Genomic DNA, 18,119 nt, shown 5'->3' with positions numbered 1-18,119 from the left:
GATATTAATGTGTCAGAACTACCATTACCCTTTGGGGCATGAGAAACTAGTGTTGAATTATTAGTTTCAGCTTGTTAATAAAATAAAAGTAAAAAGATGGGGATATTCACTCAAACTCATGCAGACCAATGTTTTAGAAACACGAAGGATCAATACACCTTACACGTACTTACACAATACACTGTTACACGTTTCCAAATTTATTGTATTAGCTCATATTGAATAATTTCAGACAAATAAAACTTACACTTTTACTGCAATTAGTTTTCCCATTGTAGACAAAGCCAAGCAAAATCTCAAACGTAAGGCAGATTGTAAATTCGGTTTGTCAATTAACTCATTTTTAAAAGCATGGAATCCAAAAACACATTTTAAATCATATTGAAATACATCAGAAATTACACTAGTTGTTTTCACATATATGAAACATTTTCAGCCACATGCAAACAGACTCCATACAATTCAGTTCGGCCAGTATTACATGATTTATAAAAAAATAACAAAGTGCTGGAGTAACTGGAGTCTTCTGTTTACATTATTTATATCTGAAAGGCAGAACTGGTACCTTACATCATGATTGTGTACCGATAATCGAAAAAAACAACTATAATTTTAGGTCTGATGAAAATTTGATTGATCCCCAATTTAATTAGAATATAACAGTGAAATAAATGAGGTTTTGAAAGCCTGACCAGTGTACTTGGCATGCTTATGATATCTAATGGTATCATCTATTAAACATCATTAAAGAACATGCACAGATGACTGCATTCGGCAATGATTTGCAGGGGCTCTGACAGACATGCTATTAACCCACTGTCAATATTATTCTTACTCTGATATATCTGCATTCTTGGTTGAATATTTGAAATATAATGGATGGAATATCACTCAGACTTACCTCCCACACAGATAAATTCTGCCATTTAAAGAATATTGTTTACAAAATATTAGGCAATGATAATGACAGATAGACAAACTTGATGCTGATAACAGAGAAAACATAACATCTCTCTATTCTATACTCACCTGTGTAAAAGACCTATCCAGTACAACACCACATAACAACTGAGACTGAGGTCCGGCAGTCTTAACATCCTGGAAATTTTGTTCACGAATCTAAAAATAAAGTAAGGAAAGCAGTTATTTTTTTTCTTCATAGATAAGGACCAAACTTTATTTGTTCATCAGATTCAGGCAGCTCTCTTGACTCTACGACCTTGTGAAATCTCTCGACCTATAAATTTCTCATTCCAACTGGTAGGCATTTCAGTGGCAATAATGGATAACTAAACGTTACTGTAAAACAACCCACGGAAATGACTGATTAAAACACCAGGATTGCTTACCAACTCATCTTATGGAAAATAAATAACACTTTATGGGATAGAAAGATCTCGCTGTTAAATGAAGGTTAGTGCTTTCCTATCACATGCTCCCACACCGACCGCCTTCCTGTACTCTGATAGAACCTGCCTAAACTGTTAATACTCAATCTCTTCCCGTCAATCTCCTTATAATTGTCCAAAATGCCTCATCGTGCTCATCCTTTGCCTTTAAATTTCTTTGTCCCTACCACTATTCAATATTTAGTTTCTCCCAGGCAATAATTAAAATTTAAAGTGATGAATAATAATAGAATTAAAATCAGGACAGCAGTGCACCAACTCCTCCATAAATAATATGATCACATATTAGGCCAAAATATTCACGGTGCATTAAATTGTGTTCAAGGCACCTTCCATAATTTTACAAACAAGGGTTGCAGCAAAATATCTGGAAGGATAAAGGGAATAAAATAAAATAATGACGAAATGAGAAGCATATATTCAGAAAACACGACCCCAAATGCACAGCCCAAAAGATTGCCTGAAAGCGACTCAGTAACTTTCTAAATGTAAACTATAAACTTAAGGTGCAACATTTACATTGCTTCTGGGAAATGTAGCTAAAGTAGCTGTTTTTAAAAACATTAGAAGTCAATTATTTATATTTAATTAAAAACAATGTTACCAATATTTCATTCAAAGACTATATGCCCTTAAACTTATCAGGAAAATATATGTAAATGTAAAGAAGAAATATATAACTTGAAATTGGAAAGAGTCTGCAGTTATATTTTTTACATCTGTATCATGGAAACAATACGATTGTTTTTTTTCTTTTAAGTTCCTCCAGGCAAGGTGGCTCAAAGGGTTATTCAGCAAGTCCAAACAAAATAAATCCTAATTGTTGAATAGCTGAAGTAATCTTAAATTTCAGGACTTGAAAACCGTGCGAGAATCACCTCTCAAATAGACCAAAATATCCCAGGGCTTTTCTCCAAACCAAGTATTGGATCATCAAATCATGCAAGGAGCATAAAGACACAGATTTTAAGATGCGTCTTAAAAGGAGTAGAGAGGGCTGGGTTATTTAGGAGTGATTTGGGGGAGTCCAGAACAAGGGGCCACAGTTTAAGAATAAGGGGTAGGCCATTTAGAACGGAGATGAGGACGAACTTTTTCAGTCAGAGAGTGGTGAAGGTGTGGAATTCTCTGCCTCAGAAGGCAGTGGAGGCCAGTTCGTTGGATGCTTTCAAGAGAGAGCTGGATAGAGCTCTTAAGGATAGCGGAGTGAGGGGGTATGGGGTGAAGGCAGGAACGGGGTACTGATTGAGAGTGATCAGCCATGATCGCATTGAATGGCGGTGCTGGCTCGAAGGGCTGAATGGCCTACTCCTGCACCTATTGTCTATTGTCTATTGATTAGCGATTTAACCGATTATTTTATCATATCATATATATATATACAGCCGGAAACAGGCCTTTTCGGCCCTCCAAGTCCGTGCCGCCCAGTGATCCCCGTACATTAACACTATCCTACACCCACTAGGGACAATTTTTTACATTTTTACCCAGCCAATTAACCTACATACCTGTACGTCTTTGGAGTGTGGGAGGAAACCGAAGATCTCGGAGTAAACCCACGCAGGTCACGGGGAGAACGTACAAACTCCTTACAGTGCAGCACCCGTAGTCAGGATCGGGATGTAGTCCATACTGGCAAAGCCAACATTAATTATTCAACCCCAACTGCCCTCAGAGTAGCTGCTTCAGAAGACATTTAAGAGTCAACCGCACTACTTTGGATCAGGAGTCAAATTTAACCCAGGCGAGATAAGAATGATAGGCTTACTTTCCTGAAGGATGACCATTCACAATAATGTATAAGAAGATAACTGCAGATGCTGGTACAAATCGAAGGTATTTATTAACAAAATGCTGGAGTAACTCAGGTCAGGCAGCATCTCGGGTGCTTACCATTACTAAAACTACCATTTATTTTTAATTCCAAATTATGAATCACATTTAACATTGCATCTGATACGATGGGATTTGAATTAGTCTCTCAGGATTTTTAATGCAGGTCTCTGAGTTGCAGCAATTTAAATGCAGCATCAATTATGAATGTCACCAATTTATTAAACAGCCTTAATTGACTCCTTAATTGACAATAGACAATAGACAATAGGTGCAGGAGTAGGCCATTCAGCCCTTCGAGCCAGCACCGCCATTCAATGCGATCATGGCTGATCACTCTCAATCAGTACCCCGTTCCTGCCTTCTCCCCATACCCCCTCACTCCGCTATCCTTAAGAGCTCTATCCAGCTCTCTCTTGAAAGCATCCAACGAACTGGCCTCCACTGCCTTCTGAGGCAGAGAATTCCACACCTTCACCACTCTCTGACTGAAAAAGTTCTTCCTCATCTCCGTTCTAAATGGCCTACCCCTTATTCTTAAACTGTGGCCCCTTGTTCTGGACTCCCCCAACATTGGGAACACGTTTCCTGCCTCTAATGTGTCCAATCCCCTAATTATCTTATATGTTTCAGGAGCCAGGCAAGAGTCAAAACTGGGCTATACATGGCAAAGTAGTTCATGTCCTCCTCTACAGCACATTAAATGGTCATTTATGATAATCTAGTGCTTTCATGGTAGTTTTTAAAATCCAGTTATGGTTTAAATCTAGGTATTATTTCTTAAGTCTATGTGCATTATGTATATTAGAACCTATCTCCCCAAAACACTTATGAAAATCAGTACAGGGTTCTGTATGACTAACAGTGGGACTGCAAATGGAAAATGCAAGCGAGAAGGTGACACTCTTAAGGATTTTCCACAAAGATGAAATAATTACAAAGCAAACAATATGTTTCATCCAAAAACTGCATCAGGCAACAGGAGTATTCTCATAAGTTAAAGTTAAAAGGAAATGGAATTAAGTATATATTCTCTATAGCTAACTCTATTGCTCATTATAAGTTACTGCTTTCTCTTACATCCAAAAGTCAAATGCTACTGGTTAAACCAGATAGTTCCCTAATCCACATGTTTAAATATTCTCCGTTTAAAAAAAAAAACTGTTGAACATTAAGCGTTCCATGGTGAAATCTGACAGCTAATATTTATCCACTTTTTGTATTTAATTTTCAATATTTATATATAAATGTACTGAATGGACAGACAAGGAAAAAACAATGGAATGTGTGTCTTTTACTTTCTGACTTAGAAGTAGAGATACATGACGGGAGAAAAAAAGTTAGAGACCACGTCAACTCCAAATTCTGAATCAAAGGCAAGCAGATAATAAATAGAACTTTCATCCGTGTTTTATATCAATGCAAGGTGTCTTAATGATTGGACGTATAAAAAAAAAGCTCACAAGTTAAGTTGGATTTTTAAACTATAATCAATTACAAATCTCTCACTTTCTGACCTCCCCTGCAAGTTAATTGAAAGCTCAGAACATTCCATCTCAAAAGCTTTTAGGCAATTGATTAAAACACCACCCTTATGGTCAACACTATGAAATATCAAGGATAGATGTGCTGCTAATTGACGTATTACAAAATGGTAACAGAAATTAAATCTTCTTTCCAGTTAAGAGCTAAAATCAATCAATATCCCTACCAACACCAAGAGAGTAACATTTAGTTGCAGAATAAATCAGTTCTATTGAAAAATTCTTCCTACCTTATTCCTCATCTCTTTAAACTCACGTGGATCAGTGTTTAATGGCACAAACTGATTGGGAATAGGACCAGCACCGTCTTTTGTCCACTATAAATATTAAGAATACCAAATGGTCAGTATGCAAGTCAGGTTTGATAATTATGGAACTAATGACACTGTAGTGTGAAGTAAACCATGCAATTTACAATAAACATTCAGTGCTTAAACATGGACTGCAGCAAGAGCATTGAATCAATGATGGCGTGATGCCTCTCGAGTATCAAGATCAATTGAACAAGATCTTTCATAATTTCTATCAATCGTGCGTTTGTTCATACATACTGTTGCGATCAGTGAAAGACTCAATCACGACAGCAACCTGTGACCTGGACCTAAAAAAATACATTTTATCCAGTAAAGACATTTAACCTGTACGATCCAGGTTTTGCAGATAGTGAAGATAGTTGTGAAAGATTGCAGCAGGATCTGGATCGATTGGCCAGGTGGGCGGAGGAATGTGATGGAATTTAATACAGAGAAGTATGAGGTGTTGCAATTTGAGACGTCGAACAAGGGCTGGGCCTACACAGTAGATGTAGGCCTCTGGGTAGTGTTGTAGAGCAGAGGGATCTAGGAGCACATATGCATAGTTCCTTGATGGTCAAGTTGCAGGTAGATAAAGTGGCCAAAAAGGCTTCTCGCACTTTGGCATTCATCAGTCAGAGTATTGAGTTGGTGAGACCGCATTTAGAATATTGTGTTCAGTTCTGGGCACCATGTTATAGGAAAGATATCGTCAAGCTTGAAAGGGTTCAGAAAAGATTTACGAGGATGTTGCCAGGACTAGAGGGTGTGAGCTATAGGGAGAGGTTGAGTAGGCTGGGTCCCTATTCCATGGAGCGCAGGAGGATGAGGGGGGATCTTATAGAGGTGTACAAAATCACGAGAGGATTAGATCGGGTAGATGTACAGTCTCTTGCCCAGAGTAGGGGAATCGAGGACCAGAAGACATAGGTTCAAGGTGAAGAGGGAAAGATTTAATAGGAAGGGGTAACGTTTTCACACAAAGGATGGTGGGTGTATGGAACAAGCTGCCAGAGGTAGTTGAGGCTGGGACTATCTCATTATTTAAGAAACAGTTAGACAGGGACATGGATAGGACAGGTTTGGAGGAATATGCGCAGGCAAGTGGGACTAGTCGAGCTGGGACATTGTTGGCCGGTGTGGGCAAGTTGGGCCGAAGGGCCTGTTTCCACACTGTATCACTCTGTGACATTACTAACGCATTTTGAACAAGTTATTCTTCAATAAATAATTCTCCAACTCTCAAGAGAGGGATATTTTGTTGAATGCACAGACTATATCAATGATCTTGTCATTAAGGGGTCTAATTTCTAACAAAATGGTTAGCTTTGAAAATGATTGTGATTTGCCAATAAAACAAATTAAACTAATAATTTACCATGGAGGATTATTTAATGGATGTTTCCTTTGCTAAAAAGTTTAACAAGTATAGTGATAGGAAATTAGAATATTGCTTCTGTTTCATCACCCATTACCCCTTCCTAAAATTGTAAATCTAATGATCAGCCACAAACATATTAGAAATAGCTTAACTGAGTGTTAAAATCATCTTGCACTTTCAGAAACCAATGCGATTTTAGTGTTACCTCAGTACATCATTTTGCAGAATATTCTTTTAAAACTTAATCTTAACAGCCTTTAAACTGAGAATTACAGGTGGATTTTGTGCAGTAGAGCTACTGCACTATGGAACCTATGATTCCGGGACTGATCCTTGTCAACTCATTCCATTTAGGGCATGGAAAACGAGCAGAAGATGGGACCAGAGACGAGTAAAACAAATGCTTTAAAGGTGGTTAAAAATAAAAATGTTTGCACCATTGATTCATTGTTCTGCAACATTTACACAAAAGCAAATTAAAGCACAAAATGACTAATAGAGAGGAAGGATGGGGTGGTGGTGTGGTATCGGTAGTCCAGAAGCTTGGTGAAGGAATTTTTGGGTGCAAGTCATGAGTGGGCATCACCAAAGTTCTGTACTGAATTTTAAGTTTATCTGGAAACTAATAATGCTAATTTATCTTCGGAACTTCCACAGTTGAGGACATGAACACTAATATTCACAATATGACCCATTAATCTAGTGATTACTAGTATTGCTAATTACTTTGAAAACTACATTTTCAAAACCACCCCAAAACATAACCACAAGCAAACTAAGCATTTTATGATTTATTTTTAAGGCTGGATCCTATCCTCCATGCATACTTTCTGTAAAGTGATAGGTCTGACGAGTTGATCATAACTTGCAGCCAACACAGACAACAGTTACATTTCTATATTTCAGTGTATTGAGCTGCAGCTTTGACCAGTTGATCAGAGCCAACAAGCATATAAATAATGTGCAAAGAGAATAAGCATGAGCCGCCCGAGTTCGTGTATGTCACGAACTTCTTTATTCCTCTTAAGAACAATGCACTTGTAGAGTTTATGCAGAAAATAATAGAAAATAAAGCTTTGGATGTTCATCATTCTTTTTAAATAAGGGATGGGCATGGAAGAATGAATACTCACTCATAACCATTCTTCTGACAAAAAATTACAGCACCTTTTCACCAGAAATAATTTTAACACAGTCAAAACAAAAATACCACGACTAATACCAATATAGAGACGACCACAGTAGAATAATTTTAAAAAACCCTATTGTTTGAAGAAAGGACATGACATTCAAAAAAAAAGAAAGGATTTAAGGATTACTTAGTCTTAAGGTATCTTACGTACAAAATGATAGCAAACCAATCAGAGCTATGATACAGCCATCACTCTGTTGAGACCACGCCAAACTTCTGGTTATAGATGGACAAGACAGACAAAACAGAATATTCGTACATGTGAACTCACCAAAAGCTCTTTAAAAAAAAAAGCACACGAGCATTTGAAAAACTGTAATTGCATAATTTGCAGTATTTTCTTTACAAATTTCAGCTGGAAATCTTAAGCCATCAGTTACAATATAAAGAGCGCAATTTAGTTTGGAACAAAGAATCATAATAGCTACTGGCAGCTATGCTGATTATTCCAACTCTCCATCTTTGGTATAAGGTAAACCTAGCAGCAACTTCATGTTAATAAGTACTCTTTCTTGCATGACCAATCTTTTGAGATCTGCAATTAAAATAAAGTTCTATTTCAGGTGGTATTAACTTGTGATCAGGAAGTAATTTTGGAAAAGATTATTTGGATTATTAAATTACCAAATCGCCTGGGGGGGTCACATAAACCTGATTATTTTTACAATGTTTTTAAAATTAAATTTTGTTTTATAAAAGGACTTGGGCAAGGCCAGCAAAGATTTTCCATACCTAATTGCACTCGAGAAGTGGTGAAATGCTTTCTTAAAATCATACATGACTGGAGTGGCTCAAGAACAAAGCCCAAAGGTCACTTGATTTGAAGTATATTTCAATATATATTAGGAAAGCCCTTGTCCATTTGGTACTAAATTTAATCCTATATAAAAAGATGCATGTCAGTAACAATTTTTTTAAAGCAAAGAATAAAACTGAAATAAGAACTAACTTTTAAAGTGCTTTCAAGATTCGACTTGGAAAATTAGCTATATTTGGTTTCTGTTTAATGAAGGGAACATATTTGAATATCATGTTTGACAGCTGCGATCTTTACTTCATGTGTATATTCTTAATACGATTGCCCATGCATACATTTTGCACTTGTAACCAAGACCTGTTCCACTGGCAACATCAGGGCTGCCTTAACTCGAATGACCAGATAAAGCATTTCTACACAAGGCTGCATTAGGGAAACAATATAATTAAAATAATCACAACTGTACTGTCTAATCCTAGGCCATTCTCATAGATATCATCATTGACATAAAAAGAGGATGAGTCATTGAAATATTAATACCCCACAATTAATGAGTTGCTCCCCATTTCCAGTGAAATGTCAGCACTCTAATCCAAAAATTGATGAAAAGGACTAATGCTGGTTTTACAAGTGATACCTGCCCGCATCACTTTGTATGATTCTTTCCAGGCTTTTAATGTTTTGGGAAAGAATACTACTGGAGGATTGTTGGATATGGACTGTGCAATAAATGGCAACTTTAGGAGGAAGCTGGTTTGCTTTTTGGCATTCCTATGGAACGGTGGCATTAATTAATACAAGGTACTCAGAATTTGCCAACCGTCAGAAAAATGCTGGTGCAAATGAGTATAAGGAACCCTTTAAAGTATTATCCATTTGGCACCATGTTCGCTAATCAACTCAGAATATATCAGATCAAGTGAGTGCAAAAGAAAGCATCTTAAAAGTGAATAGCTGAATGGGCGATCGCTCCAATCATTGCTGGTAATTCATTGACCCCCCTTCTCAAAACAGCTATCTTTTGGAGAAAACCGCATGCCAAAAAGTTAGAATTAAAGGAAAATTTCAATAAAAATTATTCTGAACAATCTTACAGATTTCTATTAGCATCTTCCTGCTCTACTTCAGTCATGCCACACCCTATTGGTTGGTACAGGAGGAAAGGATTATACACTATTTGCATGCCATATTCCATGCAGAAGGCAGCTAAATTTCAGCACCTAGAGGCTTTAGGGCAATTTAGGAATAGCGCGGTCAATAAATATTTTCACGAGCAAATTAGGTTTGATATACAGCACTGATTTCGAACAGCAATAGAAAACTGCTTAAGGATTTAAAAACATTTGCCACTTCGAACATCCTACACCAAGTAATAATTATAACAGGAAACGTTTGAATTTTTGGAACTGTTTGCCTCCAGCATTCATATGATTCCCCTCCAAAATAGTTTTAAAATTTCAACTACACATTGCACCTTATGCAATAGCAAAAGCAGACACAACTCAACAAGGCTCTTCACAATACACAAAGATAGAATTAATTTTATTTAGATTTAGTCATCACTATACTAACATACTGAAAAGTATGAAGTTAAATCTGAAGGGGTTTATAGCTATAGAGACAAAGGAAAGATTTGCAGACTGCCCTAAATAAATTGAGCAAATCAACCACAAATCTTTGTACAGGGTGGCAGTGGCGCAGCTGGTAGAGCTGCTGCCTCACAACATCAAAGACCTAGTTTTGATCCTGACCTCAGGTGCTGTCTGTGTGGAGTTTGCATAATCTCCCTGTGACCACATGGGTTTCCTCTGGGTGCTTTGGTTTCAACCCACATCCCAATGACATAGGTTAATTGGCCTCTCCAAATTCTCCCTAATGTGCAGGGAGCGGATGCAAATTCGGCATTACATAGAACTGGCATGAACGGGTGATCGATGGTCGGCGTGGACTCGGTGGGCTAAAGGGCTTGTTTCCATGCTGCATCTTTAAATCTAAATCCATGCCAGAGAACAGCTAATAATTAAATTCAAAATTTGAAATATGAGAATAAGAATTCTTAATCTTGTGCCGTGTTCCATGTCTAATATAATTATAAAGTGTGTTATGTGCCCACTAAAAAGATGAATCACACTATGACAAACTACAAAGTGTTGTAAAAATAAGTCAGCACAAAAACTATGGCACAGGAATACAAGAGACTGCATATCCTAGAATCTTAAGCAAAAAACTAAGTGCTGGAAGAACTTAGCGGGACAAAACTGTAGCATGTGGATCAACTGTCTGAAAACCTCAAATTATCCAAAGTGCCTTCCTGTCTTCTCTTAAAAAATAGCTAGTCTCAAGCAGTTTTACAGATAGCTGGTAGACAGATTATATATACTGCATGCGACATAGAAGACAGCCCATCCAGATTCCGAATGAAGAATGAATCTGGAGGTGTTAATAGATTAATCACATTTTTTTTTACAGTGCACACATGCAGTTAATAATTAGCAGTAATAAAGAACCTCCCACAGAAGCAAAACCAGAACTGTATGAGTTGCACTGTTACACTTCTGCCCCAAAGCATCTAGGGCCATCTGCCTCAGGTAGCTGTACGTGATCTAACTATGAACAGTAAGGTAGGCACAGACCAAGCAGTTGGAAATACAGCTTGGCACGCAGACACCAGACGATAGAGACTGCAGCAAGGGTTTCACGTGATCGTGTGTAATGTTCGTCCACACCTTAGTCTTCGATTTGGGGCTGCCACCATTCCTAGATTCTTCTGGCACTTCATCAACTCTGCCTGTGCTGCCTGCATTCAGCCATCTCGTCTTCTCTCGCTGCTGTTTCTGAGAACTTTGCTTGAGAGGGGAGCGAGAGCTAGAGTCACTGTCCTCTGGAAAGGTAAAACCTGTGGCAGAGGGTGGGATCTCAACATCACTGCGATTCTTATTTTTTTCACGCAGAGCTGGGCAACGGTATGGATAACCAGTCCTGTAACCCTGCAAGATACAGATGCAGATTAGTTTATATATACCACCATGCATTGAAATTTCTTCACATGATGCTCAGAGAGTAAACAGTATGCACACACTAATGCTACAGTGATGATAAATACAACATTACATACAATGAGTGCACAACAGCAGAATTGTGCTGGGCTGCACAATCTGAACTGGTACATTGACATCCGTCCATCTGTGAGATGATGGCACGGCTTTGATGGTGTCCTACATGGAGAGGGCAATGTGAAGTAGTCCGTAAGGTATTGGTACAATAACGGAATAACTGTACGAGGTAGAGATAAGAGTATGTGGTCCAAGAATATGAAAAAGGTGATATAATGAAACGTTTCTTAAAAAACATGCTTTGTGTTTATGTTGAAATATTGAAATTCAGAGATTCAAAATAATTGAAAGCTTTCATATACCCAACTGTGTATATCTTTTCAACACAACATACCAAATCCCTTTGTGTAACATATTGTTCTCTTACATGCTGCATATACACAATTTAATAATGTATGCACATTGAACAGCTTCTGAAACTAAATTCCTTTGACATCACTATACGAGTTTCAGAAGTGCAGATCAACACATATTCTTTATTACATTGCACAGGATAAATTATGACTATTTTTTGAAACAATATTCTTTATTCTTTATTTTTTTAAGTTAACTTCACCGCCACAGATGAATAATCAACAGTTGTTTCACGCCTTGAGGAAGGTAAAACAGAACTTGTGAAAGTTTAAGATTTCACACAACAGTGAAATCTCCTCTTTTGTAATTACTGTTAAATATTACAAAAAGCACTTTTCCTTGGAACACATTTTTGGATTTTGAAATAATGCAGATTGGTGTCAGCTTTGGCGCATTTGGCTGCATACCCATGATAGATTCAGAAGCTTTTGGGTTCAGCTATCATAAGCACAAAGATCTACACTGACACATCAATGCAATATTGTGGTTATATAATAAGGATATACTTCAAAATCACATATTTGGCTGCAAATCCTTTGGAATGTAATGATGGTACTCCTAATTCCTATACAAATGTAAATGTTTATCTTTCTTCCAAGGAGTCAGAACGATGAATACTTCAGAAGCAAAAGTACTAAATGTGATGAAGATTTAATTTAATATTCTTCTATTCATCATTTACACTTGGGTAAGATATCCAATCTCGAGGCCAGCACTATAATAATAATAATAATACATTTTATTTATATAGCGCTTTTCATATACTCAAAGACGCTTTACAGAGATTTTGAGAACATAGGGGAAATGAATAAATAGATAAATAAGTAAATAAATAAATGAACAGAGAAAGGAGACAGAAGGTGAGGTGACCTTCAGTGGTTGAAGGCAGTACTGAACAGGTGAGACTTCAGCGATGTTTTGAATGTGGTGAGTGTGGGGGAGTCTCTAACGGTTTGGGGTAGTGAGTTCCATAGGGTGGGAGCAGCGATGGAGAAAGCCCTGTCCCCCCAGGATCTGAGTTTAGTCCGGATGTGGGGGGATAGGAGATTGGCAGCGGCAGAGCGGAGGGTGCAGGTGGGAGTGTGCCTGTGGAGGAGGTCGGTCAGGTAGGATGGGGCCAGGTTATGGAGGGCTTTGTAGGTTATGAGGAGGATTTTGTACTGGATTCTCTGGGGGATGGGGAGCCAGTGGAGTTTATAAAGGACGGGGGTGATATGGTCACGGATCGAGGTGTGTGTGAGTAGACGGGCAGCGGAGTTTTGAATGTATTGAAGTTTATTGATGATTTTTGAGGGTGCGCCATAGAGGCTGTTGTAGTAGTCCAGACGGGAGGTGATGAAGGCGTGGATGAGGGTTTCTGCAGCTGTGGAGGAGAGGGATGGACGGAGACGGGCAATGTTTTTGAGGTGGAAGAAGGCTGTCTTTGTGATGTGTTTGATGTGTTTGTCGAAGGAGAGGGTTTGATCAAGGATGATTCCAAGATTCCGGATGTGAGGTGAGGTGGATACTGGGAGACCATCAATGTTGAGGATGAAGTTTTGGGTGGATTTGGTGAGCATTTTTGGACCAATGATGATGATTTCAGATTTGTTGCAATTGAGTTTGAGGAAGTTTGATTGAAGCCAAGATTTTATTTCAGTAATGCAGTTTGTCAGTGTAGAGTGTGTGGTGGAGGAGATTGACTTGGTGGAGATGAGGAGCTGGATATCATCGGCGAAGCAGTGGAAGTTGAGACCATGACGGCGGATTAATTGACCAAGGGGGAACAGGTAGAGGATGAAGAGGAGGGGGCCAAGGACTGAGCCTTGGGGGACACCTTGGGGGAGGGGAGCGGTGGGGGATTTACAGTTGTTAATGGAGATGAACTGGTGTCTGTCAGAGAGGTAAGATTTGAACCAGGATAGGGCTGTGCCGGTGATGTTAAGGGAGGTTTCAAGTCGGGTGAGGAGAATGGAGTGATTTATGGTGTCAAAGGCGGCGCTGAGGTCAAGTAGGATGAGGATGTTGAGGTTGCCAGCATCGGAGGAGAGGAGAATGTCGTTTGTGATTTTGAGGAGCGCAGTTTCAGTACAGTGGTTTGAGCGGAATCCGGATTGGAAAGTTTCATACAGGTTATTGGTAGAGAGGTGGTATTTGAGTTGGGAAGCTACAGCACGTTCCAAAACTTTGGACAGAAAGGGTAGGTTGGAGATTGGTCTGAAGTTGTTTGGGGTGTCAGGGTTTAGACCAGGTTTTTTCAGAATGGGGGTGACAGCAGCGATTTTGAGGGATAGCATGCACAAAACATGAAGCTATGCATCCAAAACATGGCATTAACCGACATTTGTACATTGGAAACGATGTGTGATCTTATCCCAAGGCACCTCACACAATTTAACGCAATACAAGGTGCAGTTAAGGGCCTGTCCCACTTAGGCGATTTTTTTGACGACTGCCAGCGACTGTCAAAGTCATAGCAGATCGCCGAACTTTTCTTTTACCCGACGACAATGACCACGACAATGCCGAGTCAGGTCGAGATTACAGCGTCTTCTGAAACATCGCAAAAATTCCCACGCTGTCGATGCTTCTCCGGCGTCCTGGTTTTCGCTGAAATCACTGACAAGTCTGTAAGTACTTGAGAGTTTTGAACAATAACACCTTGTATGGGTTACTTAAAAACCAAGCTTCACTGTAACAAGGAATAAACTGGATTTACTTCCAGTTTATTAATAGCTGTATTCAAAAAATAATAATTTTAAAGTGGTTAAGTGGATTTTTGTCAAAAGTGTGTGGGCATTCTTTGAAAATGTACGGGAGATGTATATCTGGTTTCTGGGTTGCATATCTGGGTTTGGAGCTCACTTTAAATGTAATGACTGAGGCCAAAAACATCGTGAAAATTCCCACGATTACCTGACCGTCAAACTGTCGCCTCCAATCTACCTGTCAAATGTCCTGACGGTAAATAAATTGGTTAAACACAAGTATTTTATGGTATTTTGAAATGACTTTACTTATTTTAATTTTATGTGCTTCTAAATGCATCTAAGAGAACCTATCAAACCTCGGGACAGCATGCGACAGCGCCCGCAATAAGCTACGATGCCTGGCGACAAGCCAGCTGTCGCCGAGAGATTTCAAACCGTTTGATTTCTCGGCGATGCGCCGAGATCCACTACGATCTTTGGAAGACTCCTCACGATCATACCCGGACACCCCAGCGAACTGTCGGCGACAGCCTAGTCGCCGGCAGTCGCCTTAAAATCGCCTAAGTGTTACAGGCCCTTAAGGAGTTCATTCAAGATGAAAATGGGATGAAGAGGTTTAGAGAAGGATTAGTAAATTACCATTACTTATCATTTACATTCCTTCCGTACAAAAATAACCTTCTCCTGCGGCACTTACCAGGTTATCCAGCATTCTCATTAGGGCTTCAAATTCTTGCTCCCCAATCAGCCATTTTGGATGTGAACTATTCTCATCACCTGATGACTCAGGACAGCGAGATTTGGCTTTATACTTTACAGGATCCAAGAGAACCAAATTGTCAGGGCCTCCAGCACTAGCCATTGTGCGAACCTGAAAACCGAAAAGCATTTAGGTTTTAATAATGTAACTACTTGCACAGTTCCTCAAGCCTAATTCATGTTACCTCTTCTGCTCACACTGGATACTTCTGACGAAGAATTTAAAAACTTATTTTTTGAAAGTTCTTAAAATAAAACTAAATTTGGTTTAAAAAAAACTGTATAAAAATGGTTTGACAAATGTATTAATTAATCAGTTGAATAAAAAAGCACCAAAGATTGACACAAAATGCAGGAGTAACACATTGGATCAGGCAGCATAGGCAACGTTTCAGGTCGGACGTTCTTCAAGTTGATCGTGGGGGGAAAGAAAGCTGGAAAAGAAAAGGGACTGACAGAGCATGGCCGGTAATGTGTACACAGGCGAGGGGATTATTTGATAAGCAGATTGTGAGACAAAGGCCAGGGATGAGGAGACAGGTGTGGGCCCAAGAGGATAAAGAGTAATGAATTGTTAAACTCAGGGATAGAAAAGGTATGAATCATGTAAATTCAATGTTTATACTATTGGATTGCAAGATCCCAAGCTGAATAGGAGGTTCTGTTCCTCAGGTGTGCGTGTGACCTCACTCAGGCAATGGAGGAGTCCCAGGACAGAAATGTCAATATGGAAATGGGAAGGGGATGAAAGTTTACAACATATACATCAATGTTCATTGAATACTAGACATTCCTTAATACAATTTAAAATAATACATAGATTACATTATTCGAAGACGAAATTAAATAGGATTTTTCCTAGTATCTCTCCTATGTGTGATAAATGCCAATTTCAAGAAGCTAATTTAACTCATATTTTCGTAACTTGTATAAAAATGCAAAACTTCTGGTTGGAGATTTTTAAAATAGTTTCTAAAGTTATTAATAAAAAATTAGATATGGACCCAAAATTAATTATATTAGGATTATCAGAACATACTACAAATTTTACAGTAAGTCAGGTACATTTTCTTGATTACAGTCTAATAACTGCGAAAAAACTAATACTAAAATTTTGGAAAAAACCAATAACCCCCACAATTAAAATGTGGACTATGGAAATGACAGAGACCCTGCATTTGGAAAAAATAAGGTTTGCCTTAATCGACAAACCTGAGTTATTTTTAAAAATATGGTCTCCATTTATTGAATTTTTAGAAAAGTAAATGGGTTTGGCACAGGACTAAAATAAAAATTAAAAAAATTTAAATAAAAAGTTGAAACCTGAGTTGGGGGTTGGATGTACAGCTGTGGTTTTTGTCTCCCGGATCTACTCCCGTTAATTTTTATTGTTAGATCCTTTTTTTTTTTTTTTAACCCTCTTACTCTCTCTTCCCAAGTTTATAGTTTTATATTTTTATTTTTACTTTCTCTCTTCAAAAATTTAAAAATTGAAGCTATGTAAGAACTTTGTAACAAATGTGTTTTTTTAAAATTTCGATTTGTACATATGCTTTTAATAAATAAATTAAAAAAAAAAAAAAATTTAAAAAAAAAAGGAAATGGGAAGGGGAGTTAAAATGGTTAACAACCATGAAATCTGGTAAACCTTGGAGGACCGAGCAAGTGTTCAGCAAAGCGGTCGCCGAGTCTACACTTGGTAAATAAGCACACTTTGAGGAAATGTTTAATGTAAATCAGCTTTAAAATTCATTAACAAGAAATGTGCAATGCTGGAAATACAAGTATTTATTGTCCATCCTGAACTGCTGCTGAACTGAGGCAATGAGTGTTAATCATCTCGGCAAGGCTGGAATCACATGCAGGCCAGACTAAGTAAGGGTGGCTGATTTCCTTCCTCAAAGCTGAGGCAGAATGGATCATGACAATCTTGGCCATCTTTTTATAATCCATGCCTAATTTCCCCTGGGAAGATGACAAGCTGCCTTGTTCTTCTGGTGACGATGATCCCAGTGCGCTGTCAGGTCAGGAACCTCGGTACACAGGACCAAGAGCAAAAAAGAAACTGATATATTCCCAAATCTGGATGGCGTACAATTTGGAGTGGAACACGTAGACCGTGTCATGCAGCTGTTATCCTTCTTGATGGTAGAGATCACAGGTTTAGATGGTGCTATCAAAGTAACTGTAGTTTGTTTTGTAGATGTGTACACATTACAGATGTACACAACTGCTGCTGTGTCGTAGAGGGAGACTGACCTTCAATAAGGCGGTCACGGTGGCGCAGCGGTAGGGTTGCTGCCTTACAGCAAATGCAGCGCTGGAGACCAGGGTCCAGACGATGGGTGCTGTCTGTACAGAGTTTGTACGTTAAACCCATGGGTTTTCTTTGGGACTTTCGGTTTCCTCCCACACTCCAAAGATGTACAGGTTTGTAGGTTAATTGGCTTGGTAATTGTAAAAATTGTCCCTGGTGGGTGTAGGATAGTACTAATGTGCAGGGATCGCTGGTCGGCCCGGACCCAGTGGGCCGAAGGGCCCGTTTCCACGCTGTATCTCTAAACTAAACTTAATCATCTTTCTTTGTGCGAGGAAAAACTACAGCCATCAGTGTGCTTTAACTTTGATGCCAACCTTGACGCTACCAGCAGGTCAAAACCTGCCTTCTTCTCAATGGCAGCCACTCTCACCTCAACTCAGAATTCAGCTCAGTCCTCGACTGGAACAAGGTTGTGATAGATTCTGGAGCTTGATGGGCCGATAGACAATAGTTGCAGGAGTAGGCCATTCGGTC

General features: G+C 38.8%; 1 protein-coding gene across 6 annotated transcripts in view; it reads right to left on the bottom strand.

Annotated features, from left to right (window-relative positions):
* The window catches only part of add1 (adducin 1 (alpha)), a 94,556-nt gene that overhangs the window by 21,934 nt on the left and 54,503 nt on the right, over positions 1–18,119 (bottom strand). For 4 of the 6 annotated variants that reach the window (XM_078431947.1, XM_078431939.1, XM_078431932.1 and 1 more), the window contains exons 9-12: positions 15,264–15,437; positions 11,043–11,396; positions 5,017–5,103; positions 1,030–1,119 (exon numbers count right to left, since the gene is read on the bottom strand). In XM_078431947.1, coding sequence (XP_078288073.1) covers positions 1,030–1,119; positions 5,017–5,103; positions 11,043–11,396; positions 15,264–15,437 — 705 coding nt within the window. The remainder of the gene's footprint in view (positions 1–1,029; positions 1,120–5,016; positions 5,104–11,042; positions 11,397–15,263; positions 15,438–18,119) is intronic. The other 2 variants (XM_078431964.1, XM_078431974.1) reach the window with 1 other exon arrangement.

Source organism: Rhinoraja longicauda, chromosome 3 (assembly GCF_053455715.1).
Source record: "Rhinoraja longicauda isolate Sanriku21f chromosome 3, sRhiLon1.1, whole genome shotgun sequence".
In the NCBI taxonomy this organism is placed as follows: Eukaryota; Metazoa; Chordata; class Chondrichthyes; order Rajiformes; family Arhynchobatidae; genus Rhinoraja; species Rhinoraja longicauda.
This window is presented reverse-complemented; position numbering and strand designations above follow the sequence as displayed.